General features: G+C 46.6%; 1 protein-coding gene across 1 annotated transcript in view; it reads right to left on the reverse strand.

The window, feature by feature from the left end:
* Positions 1-2,648: 2,648 nt before the first annotated feature.
* The window catches only part of LOC119393760 (interleukin enhancer-binding factor 2), a 28,561-nt gene continuing 12,207 nt past the window's right edge, over positions 2,649-19,002 (reverse strand). The window contains exons 9-12 of the mRNA XM_037660895.2: positions 18,830-18,891; positions 16,124-16,241; positions 10,815-10,902; positions 2,649-2,943 (exon numbers count right to left, since the gene is read on the reverse strand). Coding sequence (XP_037516823.1) covers positions 2,804-2,943; positions 10,815-10,902; positions 16,124-16,241; positions 18,830-18,891 — 408 coding nt within the window. The 3' untranslated portion in view covers positions 2,649-2,803. The remainder of the gene's footprint in view (positions 2,944-10,814; positions 10,903-16,123; positions 16,242-18,829; positions 18,892-19,002) is intronic.

Genomic DNA, 19,002 nt, shown 5'->3' on the forward strand with positions numbered 1-19,002 from the left:
GGTCACTGAGAGTCAGGGGCGTAGCCAAGGGGGGGGTTGGGGGGGTTCAACCCCCCCCCCCCCGAAATTTTTCAGTTTTGCTTGCGTATATGGGCACGCACACATACAAACGCACGCACGAACATACATAAAGTATGGTTGAACCCCCCCCGAAAAAAATTTCTGGCTACGCCCCTGACTGAGACGTATGTGCTCGGTGATGGCGGACGGAAGACAGGAACTGACGTCAGTTGCAAGTTATATGTATTTGTATGGCAACAGTCAAGAAATTATTTTAAACACTTTAGAAGTGAAGAAATCGCTTGGGAAGTGTACTAGTCGCTTGATCATCCATTGCATGGTCCATAGATAGCACTCAAAAACACCAGGAGTGCTATTCTGGAGCAGTTCTAGACGTGTTCTGGACATGTTAAATCACGCCATCGGTCAACTCCGATTAGCCCAAAGGGCTGCTACGGCCACTCTGGCTTAAAATGTCGCCATTATGAAATTTGAAAATCAATATGGCAGAATTCGAGTGTAGCGCCCCAGAGCTATGGCCATACCAGAGCTACAGTGGAGTAGACTCGCTTTACTATAGAGCCACAAGCCAGAGCAAACTATCGCTCGGTACCAACCAAACACACAACAGTGCAGGTCAGCGGCTCAGCCTGGCTCAGCTACATTTACAAACGGCCATGCATGTACAAGGAAGCTGCCGTTCCTTACTTTTACGGAATATCTTAAACGTACTGCCGATTTCTTTCTACTCAAATAACGGAATTGCATTTTTCATTCTATTGTTCTATTAAAGGGGTCATGAATCACTTTTCCAAGTAATGATCTAATGACCTCAGTATCGGAGTTTACTGCCTCCCGAATCGATTGCCGCAAAAATTTCTCGAATCCGTCAAGAATGAGCGGAGTTACGGGGTTTGGGCGGTTTGGGCGCACGCTCTCAGCGCTTTCTCTTTTCTCGTGCCGACGAGCGCACTGGAAGCTACACGGGGAGGGATGGCACGGGGGAAAGAAGATACGTCAGCGCGCGTCATGAATCGCGATCGCTCTCCCGCTGTGATTCGCGTGCGCGAGCCAACAGAGGGTGTTGCGCGAGCGCGGCTACTGTGTACTGAGGAGTGCGGCGCCGGCAAGTGGCGGCACCCCGTGGTAAGAAGCGCATCTGATCCGAACGCCACTCTCGGTTTACGTCGGCTATCGGCCAATGAGGATGATATGTCTTTTGCGATGCAGATCGCGATCGACGTCAATCGGCAGACGCCCCGCCCACCGACGAGAGTGAGAACCGGGCGACTGGGCCACCGGCCTCTGTTTGAAAACAGGGCGCCTGAGAAAACGACAACTTCGCGTTCCGCTGCAATATTTGGCTGAGCAGTTCATAGCCGTGTCAGCTTTCCGATGGATGTGTTTTTTCAACAAGCCCAAGGGGTGCTTCATGACCCCTTTAAATCAATGTAATGACGGTTGCCTTGCTCGTCTAAACATTGCAACGCAGGCTTTTTTCACAGCGTTACCACGTTCATGCAAGCCAGCCTTCATTGCTGGCCCAAGAGGCTGATACTGTAACAATGAAGAAGACATGTCATAAATTCCACACACAGCCATCATAACACCGCTTTAAAGCTATCAGCCACGTTTTCCACAGCAGAGATGATTGCCTGCAGATACTGAATATTTATACACACAACACTGTTTCATACTATTCATACGCTGGATGTTGCCTGAAGACTACTGAAGTACTTCACAAGACAGAAAGATGGCCAGAAGTAATTGTTCTAAAAAAATCCAGCCGAGACTGTCCATATAATTGCTATCGCAATAAAAGAAGAACAAAAAAGGATCAATTGTACATTTTATGCTCTACGTATCAGTGGCCCAACGAAAACCCATATGAAAGCACAGAGGGAGAAAGCAAACTAACAACCAAATAGCATAGTACGGGTATATATATATATAACGTATTTACTCGATTCTACCACGCCCTCGATTGTAACGCGCACCCGTTTTCCGCGACAAAAAAAAAAAAAAAAAGTACAACATCGATTCTAACGCGCACCCATTTTTCGTGAGAGAAATGAACAAAAGAAGTCCGTCGTCGCTGTCGGACAACTCCTTGTCGCTGTCAACGCTCTTAGATTTCGGCAAACCGGCCCTGCTTTTGTCCACAGAAACTTTTTCGTGAAGCTTTGCTGTAAAACAATCTTCTGCTTCTGTTTGCGCCAGTCTCGCACGCACGTTTCGGCAACTCCGAACGACCGCGATGCGGCCCGATTTCCGTCCGTCTCTGCACATGTAATAACTTTTCTTTTAAATGCGACATAGTGGTGCACTCGTCGAGTATTTGGAGTGGGCACTTCCATGCCACCGATGCGAATGTAGAACGGGATGACAAACTCCTCAGCACACGTACGAACTGAAACAATGACAGAAATGACCGAAACTGACCAAACGCGTAGGAGGCGGCCATTTTGAAATGCCGATGGCAATACGATAACCGAGCTTCTTTTTTTTTTTTCGGTACTCGATTCTAACGCGCATGCAATTTTTCGATTCGTTTTGCCGAAAAAAAAAAAGGTGCGCGTTAGATTCGAGTAAACACGGTACATTTTTGCTAAACCACCACACTTTCATAAAATTAAAAACACACTCAATCGATTTCATGGCATACTTTATTTCTCTGGTCTTGGGTGCAAGGATTGAAGAATACAAGTATCATGCCAGCAGTGCTGTCTTGATGATGATGGGAAACATTAAAGCACAAAACCCAATGGGAGATGTTGCTGTGCAAATCGATTCTTTATCAGGATTACTGCTCCTGTGTTTCCATCTTGTCCTCTTCTTCTTGATCCATTTCCTCATCCTCTTTCTTCTCTGTGAACTTCTCGTACACTGGTGTCAACGGCGTAATCACAACTCCTTCCAACACTGTCGTTTCTGTATCAACCTCTGCGGCAATGGGTAAAAGAGTGAGAAAACATAGCTCATTAGTACAACAACTGCATCATGCGCTGGCACACAATGCATTCTCTAAAGACTCTCTGAGTGCTATACATCTACAAAGCAGCAAGGGCTACATTTTACTGCACGAACACAATCACATCTTGGTTCATGCATTACTGATTCCAAGACAATTTTTGACATACTGAGATTCACATTTTCCCAAATGAAAGAAACAGATGGGACTAACATGTGGGACCAGCGTAGTTTCGACGAGATCATAGCTTGAAAGAATTCTCGGTTCATGCCCGCACAGCATCAACAGTCACATTACTCATAGGCGCCTGCTAAGGACGTGACAGTTGTGCTGTTCCATAGCTCAATTTCAATTTTCCAAGTGAAATTGCAGTGGAACCAAACTGTACGACTGAGGGGACCACGCAAAACCCTTGTGTAATCTAAAAGCTAAGAACAATTGTAGTGACCAAAAGTCTTACCCAAAAAACGGGCACAGACCTGAATTCGCCTGCAGCGCAGACGTACACGGCTCCAAGGAAGGTAGATTTAACTATTAAAGGCGCGGCGGCTGCATTTTCGATGGAGGCGAAAATGTTTGAAGCCCGTGTACTTGGATTTAGGTGCACCATTAAAGAACCCCAGGTGGTCGAAATTTCCGGAGCCCTCCACTAAGCGTCCCTCATAATCATATCATGGTTTTGGGACGTTACCAGATATTATTATTGTTAGTAACTATTAAAGGAAATGGAAGCCAGGCATTTAACTGGAGGAGGTGTGAGTGAATTTTTATTCTCACCTTAAAGAAAGCAAAAAAGACTGTCCGATATAATGTGCATCTTTGCCATAGAAATTTGAGCACGATGTTTAAACTGGCATTGGTAACAGCCTTCCATCAGAAGGGTCAGATGCAGTGTCATTGCCATCATAAGACGGCGACAGAGTACAGAGGGGTGCAACCGCTGAAATGGTATCTAGAGCAATTTTTGGAGAAGCAAAATGTTGCTCTTGGAGCACGAAAATCCAAACTTGGAGCGGGTTACGGAAAAAAAAAAGAGACCCATTTTTAGCACAAAATCCCAAATTTTGAGAAGTGTAACAAAGAAGGCTTACTTTCAGAAAAGAAAAAAAATATGCACGAACCATTCAACATAAGCTAACTTGTGCACAGTGCACGTGAGCACTGCTATTTCAATAAAAGCAATGTATTGAACCACCCCACCAGTCCAAACAATGACGAAGTCCACATTAGCATTTGCAGTGTCTGTCAAATCATTTGACAGATGCTGCAAATGCTAATGTGGACCTGCCAACCTGGTGACCTCGAAATTCTGGAGATTCGCAAAGCAGGAGCGAGTAGGGGTGTCGAAAAAAAGAAAACTGGCGCATGTTCTTGTTTCGTTGTATCTCAGGGCCGCAGAAACGTCATGCAAAGCTCGGGATGATTACCAGTAATTTCTTTAGACATCAGCGGTCATACTAGTACTCGCGATTATACAGCGTATGCACACGTGTGTAATTAAGGAACGAAATGTGATGTGTCCAACGACAGCTGGTACTAGTAGCCTTCCCAATCTTAGTACGCTTTTCAGCAAGGCACTAGCATGCTGTGGCGAAAGTAACTTGAAAGTGTCCTGCGTGTGAAAGAACAAGGCCAGGAAATTTTAGAACAGCTGTCCTTTCTAACGCAATAGTGTTAAAGAGCTCGTTTTGCAGAAATTCAGGTGTTGGTGTCATTGGTTGAGCGAAAAATCATCACCTTGTCCATGACCGAAAAATTGAGAAAGATGCAAATAAAATAAATAATAAAAAGCTTCCGTTTGAGAATCGAACCCAGGCCGCCTGCATGGCAAGCAGGTGTTCTACCATAGAGTGACGCTATTGCTTGAAACTACTTCGGAAAAAAACACTATGGGTGTCCAGATAAGATCGAACACGAGGTCCCGGTCATCATTCCCGATTGTGATGAAATTTACTGTAGGTCTAGGCATTACACCCAGAACAATGGTTTCGCAGTTAGTTTTGCGAAAAAAAATTTTGTTCGCCTGAAAAAAAAAAATATACAGCTTTTGGCCGCAAAAAACACGTTTCCGTCAATGTCGCGACTTCTGAATTTTGAGCGCACCTAGGGAAAAAACGGTGCACTTCTTCACAATATTTTTTCCTCTTAAAGAACAAGTGAAATAAAATCTTATGAGTCTATTATTTCCCTTGCTTGTCGAAGCACATCTGAAGAAAAAAATCACAAACTGATTTGGCACTTAACGGCATTTAACTTTCACAGTGATGCATTCCTTCTCTCGTTTGTCCTCTGGGCGTAGTTTTCACGCGCAAGCGGAGCTCATCCGCAGTCGAAGCGGCACCCATGTAATGTCAGCGCCCGCAGCATCGAGCGGCCGCTGCTGTGGCTTTGTCAAGCGGCTGATCGCAAGACAAAGCTTGCTGAACCATGATACCGGGCTGTGCATTTGTTGGTGTGGAGCTGCTGATTTGTGATTATGTCACGTACAAGTATTTTTAGCATCTTATATCCGAGTTTCAGCCCATAACGAACGAAACGGCCGCTAGGCTGGCATGGTCACATTTGACGCACTATAAGTTGTTAGCAACCAAAATAATGCAACGTTTTTTTCTGCACAATGGTAGATGACGTCCTTGACTTCAATCAGAGGGATTTAAAAAAAAATAAAAAATGGCCTTTTTGAGAAAATCATTTTCAAAATTCGGCGTTTTTGGTGAATCACTTACGTTTCAGCTCAATTATAGAGTGAAACGAAGCGCGATAAAACCACGCAAATTATTTAAAAAGAGAGTGAAAGTATCAAAGTTAATATGTACCGATTTTTATTATCCTCACTTTAACTTGCTTGCAGCAATAAATTCCTGAAATACAGGTATTTTGTGCGATTTGCCAAGTTCGTGATTTTTTTCTTCAAATGTGCTTCGACAAGCAAGGGAATTAATAGACTCATAAGATTGTATTTCACTTGTTCTTTAAGAGGAATAAATATTGTGACGAAGTGCACCGTTTTTTCCCTAGGTGCGCTCAAAATTCAGAAATCGCGAATTTGGCGGAAAAGCGTTTTTTTGCGGCGAAAAGTTGTATATTTTTTTTCAGGCAAACAAATTTTTTTTTTCGCAAAACTAACTGCGAAAGCATTGTTCTGGGTGTAATGCCTAGACCTACAGTAAATTTCATCACAATCGGGAATGGTGACCGGGACCTCGTGTTCGATCTTATCTGGACACACTCCTATATGAATGGTATGTAGTGGAAGGGACTTCCTTAACACATATAATATTTCATGGCATAAGCTTAGAATTGCGCCAGTTATCAAAACATGTGAATTGCACAATGAGTGGGTATTTTAAAAGGGCCACCCATTACAAAGTGAGCAGCTTTGTAGGTTCACCTGTTGCCTTATGGACGCGTAGTGGGCCCTTCGCTGATTCGCAAGAGGAAGAATTATGTCTAGTGGACACTCAACAACTGTACCTGCAGTAGGCATTCTAGGATAGTTTAAAATGGCCAATGTTACGCGTACAGTTGTTCGTTTCTTACGGCGTAGTTGAGGCATGCACCAAGAACCAAAGCCAGGCTAGCAATTGAGAGGGCGATGCGCACGGGACCCGATTATGCTCCTAGTCTTGAAGGTGAAATCAAGCATCCTCCATGTTTTTTTCTTTTCACAGTGCGGTTGGGGTTAGGGTTAGTGCATCTGGATTGGAGGATAATGATGCGTAAACTGCAGGTGGCCAACGCAGCCTCCATTTCTTGCTAAAATTAGTGCACCTGACAAATTTTGAGGCTAGTCGGGCATTTCGGCGCAGTGTGGCGCAACTTCAACAAATTACACGGTTTTGGCTGAGCTTGGTGCAAAAATAAGGAACAGTGGAATTGGCGCAACTGTTGCACCCCTGAGCGCATTTTGTTGTGAGTTAAAGTAGATTTAATTTGTGCGAGGCTTTGTATTGTGCGTGTTGTGTCTGATTATCATGAAGAGCTATTGATGGTGTGCCACTTTCATTGTGAAAGTTCACGTCAAGGGGAAGTTATTTGGCACGCCAGAGATAGCTACTTCGCATCTTTTTGCGTGCTTGAGGCCTCTAACTGTGAGTAGCGCAAACGAAAGATGTTGACCAGGAAATGTTTTTACGGGCCAAACCAGAAAAATGTCCGGACCTCAAAAGCTACCTTGCCGACAATCTCAAGCAACTCTGAGCAGATCAAGTTCGTCTAGATAACAGCCCTTGAATATGCACGTGGTCGAGGCTTATCCAGAAGTGATTGGCCAGGAAAACTGGATCACTTCAGCAAATGAACTGCCAGGTGAATAAATTTCCCATTCTATGAAGGCAAATAGAACCTGTCTCTTTCTTTCTAATCCTCAACATATGGGCATGCCAGTATTAAAAAGCCATTATCATTACATTCAGGTGAATTTTTATTTTGAACCACAAAAACTGGGTGCGCATTAGATGTGAATAAATACATTTTTTTTTCTCAGACGGTGCCGGAGGGGCATCGCATGAGGTGGGATCGGCGTAAAATTGCGTCATATAATCAAGATTTTTGATGCATTACAGTCAAACCTCGTTAATACGTACCCGCTTTAAACGTACTAACGGTTAAAACGTAGTTGCGACGAATCCCCTACCGAGTCTCATAGAGATAAATGCATTCGCTGACCGCTTAAGCCGTAATGGTTCGTCCTATGCCTACCTGTTAGTGCGTACCTGCGCGTACCGCGATAACTTTTTCTGCCATAAATGTTTACAGCGCCGCTGAACTTGCCGACGCCAAAATGTGCCGCAAAAGGTCTTCTATCTTTTCTAGAATCGCAGAGAGCGGTCGATCAATGATTCCAACCTCCGCGCGATTGTGGCGACGCCTTTGCGGATAAGCATCGGGAAAGAACCAAGGCGTGATGGTGGCCGCCGACGATCGCGCGCCAGTATGACTTATCGCCGGCACCCCTATCACCTTCAGCTATCTGCTCGGGCACGCGTGTGGCGTAGCGCTACCTTAAGCCTACTTCACAATTTTGATAGGCAACATGAGCGCGCTGGGCTGCCGATCACTGTTGCCTCGTTGTGCGGGACGGCGTTGAAGTGCGCGCCGCTTTGCAGAAACGAAAGCAACTTACTGTTGCTGAGTTCAGTGTCGCGGGCGCCGAGAAACCTCGCTGCATTGACAATTTAACGCCAAGCGCTCGTACGGTACAGCAAGCGTAGAGCTGTTGTAACCATACTGCACGCTTTTGTTAGATGGCGGCCTAAACGCGCCTCCGTCCGCTACCGAGCGCTAGGGCACGTGGAGATGCGGTGTGCACATCGCTTGCCGAAACCTCGTTGTCACTGCGATAACCCAACTAGCTAATTGTCGCGGGTTGGAGCGGAGTGGCTGCGGAGAACATTCACACGGCAAGCAAGCGTGTACGGTACAGCAAGCAGGCCCGCACCGCAGTGACGGCGTGAGCTGAGTAGGCGACGCGCTGCACGCAACTAGCCAGGGACGATCGGCTCCACGCGGCCGTACAGTGTTTCAACGAAACTGGTCAGTTTTCGCTTAGTGGCAGATCGCGATGCAGACGCATACAGATGTATTGCAGAGAGCCGATATTGTCCGCTCTGTCGCTATCAACCGCTGCGTATCGCGGACCCTGCAATAGTTTCGAAATGCGCATTTGGAGTCTCCACCACGTGCTATAGGACGGTCGTACGAGAGCCAGAATCTTTTCCGCACAAAAAGAAAGAAAAGGTGTTGTGGTGGGTACTTAAGGCAATATCTGCGGTGGTACTGTGTTTATTTCTATGTTGGCGGTGATGGCGCACATCAGGAGACGTAAATTTGCACTTGCTGGTTAATGCGTACTACCGTTTAGTACGTAGTTATGCCGCATTCCCATCAGGTACGTATTAAAGGGCCCCTAAACCCCCTCCGACATTTTCCCAAACATTTCAAGTAAACAAGCGCATCGCGTGCAGAATGCCGTCGCGATCAACGATGCCACACGCCGCAGTGCTACAGGTCGCGGGCGCGCCACAATTTCGAAAAAACAATAGCTTCTCCTTTCCGGTCCCCGCCATTCCCGCCACTGACATGTGTGACATCACCAGTGAAACTATGACGTTATCAGTTTCGATGCTTGCGATTGGCCGAACGACAACCGACGACTTCCGGTTACTCTGCAAACAGCTGTTCGTGCGCACCTTGCTGTTCTTGGTCGTGTTGCCGCTTGCGAATCGACATCTGCAGCCCGTAAGGGCCCGCTCACGCTAGCGGCAAGCCTGCCGCAACGGCGCGGTGTCGCAGAACGTCGGCCGTAGCCGCACGCGCAACAGCAGTCCAACTTGCACGGCAAGCTACGCCGGCAAGCTACGCCGGCAAGCTACGCCGGCAAGCCTCCGAAAAACATGGCCGCAGTGCCAAAAGCGGTTGTCGTCCACCTCGAGTCTATCAAGTGGCCGCCGTGTGCTCTGTAGCGTGTAAGCTCCTAACTGATGCTTCCATTTGCTTTAGATTCATGTCCTTATGCTTCGACAGCAAAGTATTCGTACCGATTCAGCCCCGTTTTGGAGAGCCATACTCAAATAATCGATGCTGTAGGCTTAGCGAGTCGAGAAGGGCGCTTCCGAATGCTCGGAGGACATAGATTACGCGTTTGTTAGTTGTTTCTAATCCTCCATAGCTGGCGCCACTTGACCTGGCGCCAGCTTGGGGACATTTTATTTGGTTTTACGCGACGCTTTCTTTAATGCCAGACAGACTAAAACGCAACCGCCAAGTCGCTAGCGTAATTACACATCCACGCCTTGCGGTTTGATGAGCTCCGTGAACTCATCTCGAGCCGAGGTGGTCTGGCACGGCGTGTCCCCGTACGGGTCCCATCACGTTGGCGATCCTTTGAAGGCGTGCGCGCAACACAGGGTCCATACCGGCACGATTTGTAGGGGCACGGGCCGGCACGGCAGCAACAGCGGTTAGTCAACGAACAGTGCACCCAGATACCACACAGAGTTGACGGCGAGCTGGAGCGTCGGAGTCGCCGGAGTCGCGGCAACCGGAAGTAGACGCTGTCTCGAACAGCGCGTCAGCGGTGACGTATGCCACGCTAGATTAGGAGGGGCATTCAGCGAGGAGGGCAAAGCGGTTTTGGAAGAGGGTAACGTAGGAAAGAGGGAAAGAAGCGATCGTCGCGTTTCGATCATCAAACGCGTGTAACTCCGCTATCACGGCACCGTTTCGAAAAATTCTCACGGCTACGTGTTCGTTGTAAACTCGAGCACAACTTCCTCACCTCAACTAAATTTCAACTGCTGGGTGGTTTAGGGGCCTTTTAACGAGGTTTCACTGTATTTCTCTGGGGGTTTTGCCGGGACCAAACCGATTTGTCGTCAAATACAGGTCGTCGCAAGAACGGGGGGACATATAATTTTGGCAGGGTCACATCTCTTTCTATGTCTGGGACCTATTGTGAACTCCTCCCATGGCAGGCTTTACATCTTGCATTAGGATCGGGGGGTGTAACATTTTCAATACCAAGCACACTCAGGAACACAGACGCCTGTAGACATTTACATGTCCAGAGCTGGTTCCTATAAAATCTCACGCTGGTGATCGCAAACATAATTTAGAACTCGTCGTGGGGCTAGTTGGTACATGCCACACTCAGTGTGAAAGCAACTGGCTGAATATACAGCCCCTTCTATAGTGAGCTTTTGTCAAGAATTGAGCGGTTATGACTGTCATTCTGGAAATGCTCTATTTTGCACACAACAAAATTTTTCTCACTCCAGATTTTGGTGTATGTTTTACAGTATGCAACAAAATTCACAAAGCAAGCAAGCAAAGTCAAGCTTACTTTTTGGTCCACCGATTCCCAGGATACTTTTGTACCCTCCATGGGAAAGAATGCGCAACAGGTTCTGGGCAGTCAGACAGACCAAATCCTGGAAGAAAGAAATGTTTTAAAACCATTAAAGAGACTCGACATTGTTCAGTCTAAGCAGCATAACCTAGTTATAGTGAAACCAACATGCCGTATTTACTCCCGTATTAATGAACCCACCTTCTTTTCAGAAAAGTAGACGCCAGTTTGGGGGGAGGGTTCATTACGCAGGAGAGAAAAATTGCGAGAGTTACAAGAGCTGAAATTTCGCATGATGGTGAAGCTCGTTATCAAAACGTCACCTGCTTAAAGGTAAAAGCCTGCATGCAATGTATGCAAAACAAATTTTTCTTATTGATGCCACCAAGAGACCACTTTTTGGAGCTCCTACTCGCAACTATCGCCGTCACTGTCCTCCTCACTTATGTCGCTTGCTGCTGCTGTCTCGTTAGACCACAACGCATTGTCTTCTATGCCGCCCAGGCTGTTGGAGATGCCATTCTTCTTGAAGCTGTGGACAATCATATCACTCGGAATCTGGCTCCACGCCTCAAGAATCCAAGCATCTCGATCGACAGCCTCCTTGTTTTACCTGCTGAAGTCGGGTTGTGGTTTCCGTTGGCCATCTACTCCATGCATAGCCGCCGCACGTTGTCCTTAAAAGGTTTGTTGATGGAAACGTACGTCAAGATTCTGCAGAAAGGATGCCAGGCAGAAAGGACTGGGGATCACAGTGCGGATTTCCTTCATGCGGCTCCAGATGCCCTCCTCAAGATGGCCGCGGAAGCTGTCGACAATGAGCAGCACCGGCAGAAGACGAGCACCCGTCGTCGTTCCAAAACTGTCTTCAGCCAGTCCACCATCAGTTCCGCCAACATCCAGCCCTTTTCCTGAGCACGGACGTGGATGCCGGCGGGAAGGGCGTTCCTAGGAAGCGTCTTCCTCTTGAAAACTACGAATGGGGGCAGCTTCCTGCCATCAGCAGTAATCGCCAACATCACTGTGCAATGCTGCTTCTCGGCACCCGTTGTCCTCAGGTGTACACTTTTCAAACCTTTCAGTACCACCGTGCTGCTTCGCGACATATCAAAGTTCAGGGCAGTTTGATTGGTGTTCCCAATGTGGGAAAGAAGGAACTTTTATTCCAGGTGGATTTGGAAAAGGAAGTGGTGAAAATTCTGCACCTTAATTTCACAGTAGGCCGCCAGCCGCTGGCATAACGTTGTGCGCCTCCTAAGGCACAGCCCATTTTGGCGCATAAATCTTGTTGTCCAACCGCTGCCGGCCTTGAAGTCAGTGGCAGAAATGCCTTGCTTCATGGCCGTGGCCCACGCGTGGGTTTGAATCATTTAGTGGGACACTGCACATCCCTCACTACAAAGCCTCTATTCGAGAACTTCACTCTCCACAAGAGGAAACCTTCTTTGTTTTGGCCCGCGAAATGCGCGATTGTTTCTTGTAGCCCGAAGCTCATCCTCTTGTTTTCTCCAGTAACATACGCACACCGGATTGATGCTGAAGTGTCGTCCAGCCGCATGGTTCCCATATTAGAGTGCATGCTCGACCATCTTTAAGTTTAAAATCGGTCGTGTAGCTAGCATACCGGCCGAACGTACCCTATACAGCAGGCGTCCAATGAAGTTCACAAAGCAGCAGTGACAGATGGCGGCGCACACACGTTAATGTTCCACGTTGCGGGTGCACGTTGCGCTTTGTTTTTTGCTTTGTTTGCATGCAGCTGTGCATGCATGGCGCTATAAGTAGGCTTGTGTGAACATTCGAGCACTTCGAATATTCGAACGAATATTCTAAATTATTCTTAATTTTGAAGTATTTGAAATGAACGAATAGACATATATAAACCGTATGTAACCCCACATGTAAAAGTGGTTTCACTGCAGTGGAGGGGTACTACACCGTGAATACACCCATCCAGGGGAAACCTGCACTGCCGCAAAGCCCCACTTCAAGTTAAGGGGGGACGTGGCTTTCGGTACCAACTTTCTTATTTCTTCATGGATTTTGATGAAAATTGGCACACTTATTTGAAATGTTGTTTTAATGCTACTGTAGAAATTTCATGAATATATCTTTGCAACTTTTTGATTTACAATATATTTCACCTTCTGCTCTTGTTCCGAGTCTGACTCGCTTAAAAAATGCGATAGGAAACTCGTTCAAAGTGCTATGCATTCTAAGATGTCTGATTGCGGGCGTGACATTCTTAGATTTTTTTATTTGCAACAAAATTTTTTTTAGTTTTCATTTTTCATGAGGTGACTGCGCAACAGGCATCGAGGCTTCGTGCAACTCGTCAAATAGCTAATTATCAAAACGCCATACTGAAAAAGCAAGAATGTCACGCCCTGAACTGTGCTTCAAGGAATATAGAACAAAAAATGGAACTGAAATAGACCCAGCGGTCAGTGAGAAATCAGCGGAACAAGCAAAGCAGGAAGCAAGAAAAGTCGTTTTGAGAAAACGGCTTTTAAAGTTGTACCAACGATATTACTTCATCAAAAGGCACAGGGGTCGTAATCTTTTGAGTCCTTCGTAATGTGCACTTTCTTGAGTGCCCTGTCTTTAGTTTGAGGTGCCTTGCTTCTCTAAAACACAAGAAGATTGTGATCTTTAAGGTGTTTTATAAGGCTGGACCTCCTGCACATGTGGCCTTTCATCGGTTGTGCCTTTGTTTTCTTTCTTTTTTCTTAAAATCCTTTTCTGATATACAAAGAACATGTAGCATGAATTTTAAACGAAGTTATGAAGTGGTGTAATAGACATGACAAAAAACAAGATATTGTAATTCAAGTAGGTCATGTACTATGATGATTTGCCAACTTTCTTGTATTCATGCTCTCATTAACATAATTAACAGTCTTGATTGCAATTGATCATTGAATCATTTTTATAGGATACTAAAAGCGGCTCTCATCATGGCAACCTATCACTTCCTCCTAAATAACAGGCAGTTATGGCCAAGACATTGGTGGAATAGGAATTCCTCAGCAGTTTATTCAAGACGTGAACTGGGCAGATATGAATTCATCTCCCTGTTTCACTCGTCAAGCTAATTTGTAAAAGTCGCCTGCGATGCGCTTCATCATTCACCCGGTCGCGGACACGGTTTTCTGCGAGGCTTTTATTTTTTCAGATGATTCATGAGCGCTTACGGCGATACCACGCACGGCTCCAAGCGCGCCTAAATTGCATCAACAGTGCTTTATTTCACCTCTAAGTGCTCGGCCGCATAGTCGGGGAAGTCAGTACGCGATGTGCTGGGTGGCGGCATTCGGTGATGATGCGCAATATGCCTAGGTGCGGCAACGAAAAATAGGCGCGCAACGTGTTTGGCCTTGCATTGCGGGACGCCGACGCGCGCCCGCTGCGCGAAGAGCTTGGCAGTGGGGTCCGCTGCCGATGCGTAAAATGACCATCCGCTGTACCGAGAAGCCGGCGGGGGAAGCGCTTCGTTCCTTGCGAAGAAGCACACGGCCGCGAATCCGCTAACGCGTTGCTCTTGCCCGCAAAGTTCGAGGTTCGTCTCGCGTGCCAACGCCGTGAGCGGAGTTAGGCCTAGTGACAACTCCGAGCAGTAGACGCGCCGGCCGCGGTGCCCGATGTTTCAAAGTACGTAATGCGTGGTCGCGAGTACAAAGAGTCGTCCTGCGATCATCTTCGTCACGACGTCCGAAGTGCGCATAAGCAGAACCTCCAACCACGGATCCGACGAGTCAACGCTAGAAAGTCGGTCCGAGACGCGCGTTTGCGATGTTCGCTACGAGTGCGGCGCGCCATCGTAATCCCACCGAGCTTCCGCTAGTAGCTCCAAACTAAAACGTAGTTCTTGTTCAAAGTTATCGTCGAGCCGTGAACACAGAGCGATTGCGAACACGCAACGAAGTAGCGCGACTTTCGACAGCCGTGAGCTCGAGACGCACGAGCTGCAGACGACGATCTCCCGGAGCGAGCATCGGACCAATGGCGAGGCGCACTGGGGCAACATGGCGGACGCAGCCAATCGGAGGGCTCGAAACGACCTTCGAACATTTGCTTTTTGTGCGCTTGTTTCCGAAGGGAGGAGCCAGCTGCGGCGGGGAATTTGAAGACGGAGAAATGCGCTTTCCGATGAGCCCAAGATATCGGCGCCCGGTGGCGTCGTTGCGGAGCTATGATTTTTTGAAAATCAGTGTTTTTTTGCGATTTCCCCAATAATTTTCGCCACCTCGGCAGGCGCAACAATTTTTTTATAGCACTTCTACGCGGTTTTCGGGGAAGATATTTTGGAATCGGATATAAAAAGGGCTACAGAAACTGAAAATGTGATTTTCAAAAAATCGATTTTTTTTCCCATTTTTCGCGATACGAAAGCCGCGTCCCCCCTTAAAATGAACTTATTGCCCTCACATCGATTCATCATTTTTAAAGTTTAAAAGCTTGTTATACCGGCTTATATGCTCTAAGTATAGTCAATTTAAAAACGTAACGTATTTTACAGGTTATCACTTGCATTCTACCGAAAGTAAAATCCTGCTACTGTTCAAAGTTGCTTCCACTTTCCCTTTGAACCAAAAAGAATGACATTTGCACATGCCTTGTTTCAATTATAAAAAATATTGTGCCGGTTAGCTGGATCATGACAAACATGCACGTTTAAAAAAAATAATATGTGATATATACTATTCAAATTTGATTTGATATTATTCGACCAAATCACTATTCGCTTCAAACCTAAGATTTACTATTCGCACAAGCCTAGCTGTAAGCAAAGAGGTTTCTTCTGCATTTGACAGATGACACTCTGCCACAAAAGGCACAACTTTTAAACCTTGACCCGCGTCGTTCGCACTGCTGCCAACTGTTTGGCATGGTCGTTAAACTATGTTTTGACTTGTATTGCGGCGTTTGTTTTGAGATATAATGGCTTGATTTAATGTTGTTTCGTTTGCCAAAGACACTGGCAATCACACTGAAATAACATGAACATATAAATACATTAAAAATTTGATTTTTCTTTTGAGGACCAAAGTGGGGGGTGGGTTCATTATGCGAGTAAATACGGTATAAACCAATAGCTGTAGCGAAAAAGATTACCAGTCCTGATAACAGTCCTGTAGATGTCTATGGATTTTGTCATTAATAGTGATGACTGCTATAATGAAGATATGAATACTATTAAAAAATCATTTCTGTGCACTATCAAGAACGGTGTGAATAGCTGCAAAGCCTAGTCGCATCAACCAAGTACCACAAACTCCATCAGTCCATGCATGCCTGCCTACCTGTTGCTCGAGGCTCATAACAGTGTGTGCTCGGAAGGTGCCTCCTCCATCACAAGGGTCCGGTATACCAGCAGAGCCGGGCAGAAACAAACCCGCAGCCAACAGCTGCAATACACGCCTGCAGGCAAAAGATGGCATCATTTAGCATTGGGTGTAACAGAACACCAAACTGAACGACCAGATCATCTTTAATTTCACCATCACAAGAATGTGATTAGTAGAGCAAATGAAGGTTAAAGTTTCAATTTTATATACAGTCGAGCCCGACTATATCGAACCCGTTTATATCAAATTATCCCGTATATCGAACAATTTCTAAACACGGTAAATTTACATTGAGAATATATAGCAAAAGTTACTGTTATATCGAACGAAAATAGCAACGACAACCGATATATCAAACTCCATGTGCCTCAAAAGTGCCCCAGCAAGTTGGCTTTCCTTCGCGGTGGCGGGGAAAACTGCCGGCGCCACCCTAGAAAAAGTGGTTTAGACCCGGTTGTGCACGGGCGAACACCCCCCTGCAAGAAATGATCCTGGCCCGCTCGCAGCGCTTACAGCCAATCAGAGGCCGTCGTGCTTTCTCCGAGGTACAGAGGCGGTAGAAGTGAGCGCCATTTTTTCTTTCTTTATGCTTGTGTGCCTGCTGCTGCCTGTTTTCCTCGAGTCCTCATTCAGCGTGGTCCGTGCTGGTGGTGTTGCCTGTTGGTGCTCTGTGAACCTTCGTGTCGGCAGGGAGCTTAAGATCGACTTGCTCGGAGCTCTTTCTATGTTGAGTAGATCGTGGGCAGATGTCACGAAGGAGACGATCCAGAACTGCTTTAGGCGTGCCGGCTTCCGCATGCCTGGTGATGACACCCCAAATTCCGATGACAGCACTGAAAACACCGCAGGTGTTTCCGCCGAAGTTTGGAGCGAGCTGGCAGAGTTCCCGGGAGCTATTGACGGATCGACATTCGACGAGTTCGTCTGTGCGGACGATGATGTCGCCATCATGGGTGAGCTACAAGATGAGGACTACGTTGCAGACGTCGTGCCGACCACGAGCCAAAGCGACAACAATAAGGAAATTGACGATGGCCCATTGCCTACATCCTCCGAAGTGATTAGTGCACTTGCGTTGGTCCGGCGCTATTGCGTGAATGCGGAAGGTTGCAGCCTCAGCTGCTCCGACTCGTTGGACAACGTGGAGGCGTGTGTGCTGTCGCAGGCAGCGAAGTCGTTAACACAGAAGAAAATCCAGGACTATTTTGTTCCAAAGTAGGGCACGCAAGTAAGCCACCATATTAATAAAGTACTTTTCTTATTGTTATGTGCCTTTGTGTCAAAATCCTATAGCGGGCCTATATCGAATTATGCCATATATCTAACTTGGCGAGTTCGATATACCCGGGTTCGACTGTATCACGACTGAACTTTGCACCGGATGTGAGAGTGAAATTAAAAATTTCAGTTTTATTTTGTATATTTGCCACAATGCCTCAATGAAATTTTCTGAAACTTGTGTTACATTTCTGGGCCCCTTCGAACACAATGTAATAACTTTTTACTGACAAAAAAAATGATGCAGGCCCTAGCAGATGCCTCCAGATTTATGAGATTGTGGAGAGTTGGAGGAGAAAGCTCAAGGTGCTGACTATTACCGTTCGGCATGCCTTTGCTGCTTGATGAACGTACTTTGCTAGAACCTTTGCACGAAACATTCATTGTAGGCCACCGTCACTGGGCCTAACAACGATGTTAGGCCCAGTCTGGCTTGGCTCGGATTGCGTCATACGCAGGTGCACCGCGATGTCGGGGGAGCCTCAAGCAGTTAGCCTCGTTTCTGAAAGACGGAGCAGACTCTAGGCCGCAGACTCGCCAAATTTTGAGGAAATGTAGCAGGACATAGCAGCCAGGGCACTTGGGCGCAGTTTGGTGCAGTGGTAGCATCACTGACTTTGTTAACGTGACCCCAGGTGATGCCACTAAAAAAAAAATCCTTGCTCCGTGTCGTTATGCTTCGAGTTCGCGCCGCATGTAAAGTTCCCTCTTCGTTTTCAACGCCGTGAGCACGTACGAGGTTTCATTGCGCGTGCATGGAGCAGCCCCTGACGACGTGCAGCTTTTGCGTTTTTTTTTAATGCCAACAGCTGTGTTGTCACTACCAAAGAGATGTCAGATCAGGCACTGGTGGAAACTGTCCACGACCATGGCAAGAACGACGGATCTTTGGAGGTTGACTCGTCACTGTCGTCACGCACTTTGCCGTCTTGCGACGCGCTGCGGGTTCGCAAGACCGTGGCCTCCGAAATTGGCTCTGGCAACGCGACGGCGTGTTGCCGGAGCCAATCTCGGAGGCCATGGCAAGACGGTGACGGAGCAGCATTGTATTGATGTCCTACGAATGTTCAGTATTGCCATTCCTCACAAACAAGCAATAGAGCAAAACAACACCGTTCTTTGCTGCTAAATAAATGTTTTGGATGAGCTCTGCCTTCCAATTCCCCTTGTGTTTCATGCTGAAACTGGATATAATGAAAACCTTTTTATAACAAATTTTTTCGGGAATTTGTCAATTTTGTTATATCCAGGTTTAACTGCATATGGAATGTCAGACATATAAGGGTGCCTTTGTGCCAGATGCGATTTCATTATAATACAGTTAAACTACGTATCCACCATATTTGACTAAGAAAAGCAAGGTAGAGGGAAAAATTCATTTACCTGAAAGCAATATTGATTGGCAGAGGCTGTCTGCTTGGGTGGACCATGATGGCATAATGGGCCTGAAAATTAAGCATTGTAGATGATTTATCTGATGTGCTCAACTGCATCAGCCGCTTGTACGGAGTACAGTTTTGAAAGGAGCTGCTCCTTCCATAGCTTATAAAATGTGT

Source organism: Rhipicephalus sanguineus, chromosome 5 (genome assembly GCF_013339695.2).
Source record: "Rhipicephalus sanguineus isolate Rsan-2018 chromosome 5, BIME_Rsan_1.4, whole genome shotgun sequence".
NCBI classification, from domain to species: Eukaryota; Metazoa; Arthropoda; class Arachnida; order Ixodida; family Ixodidae; genus Rhipicephalus; species Rhipicephalus sanguineus.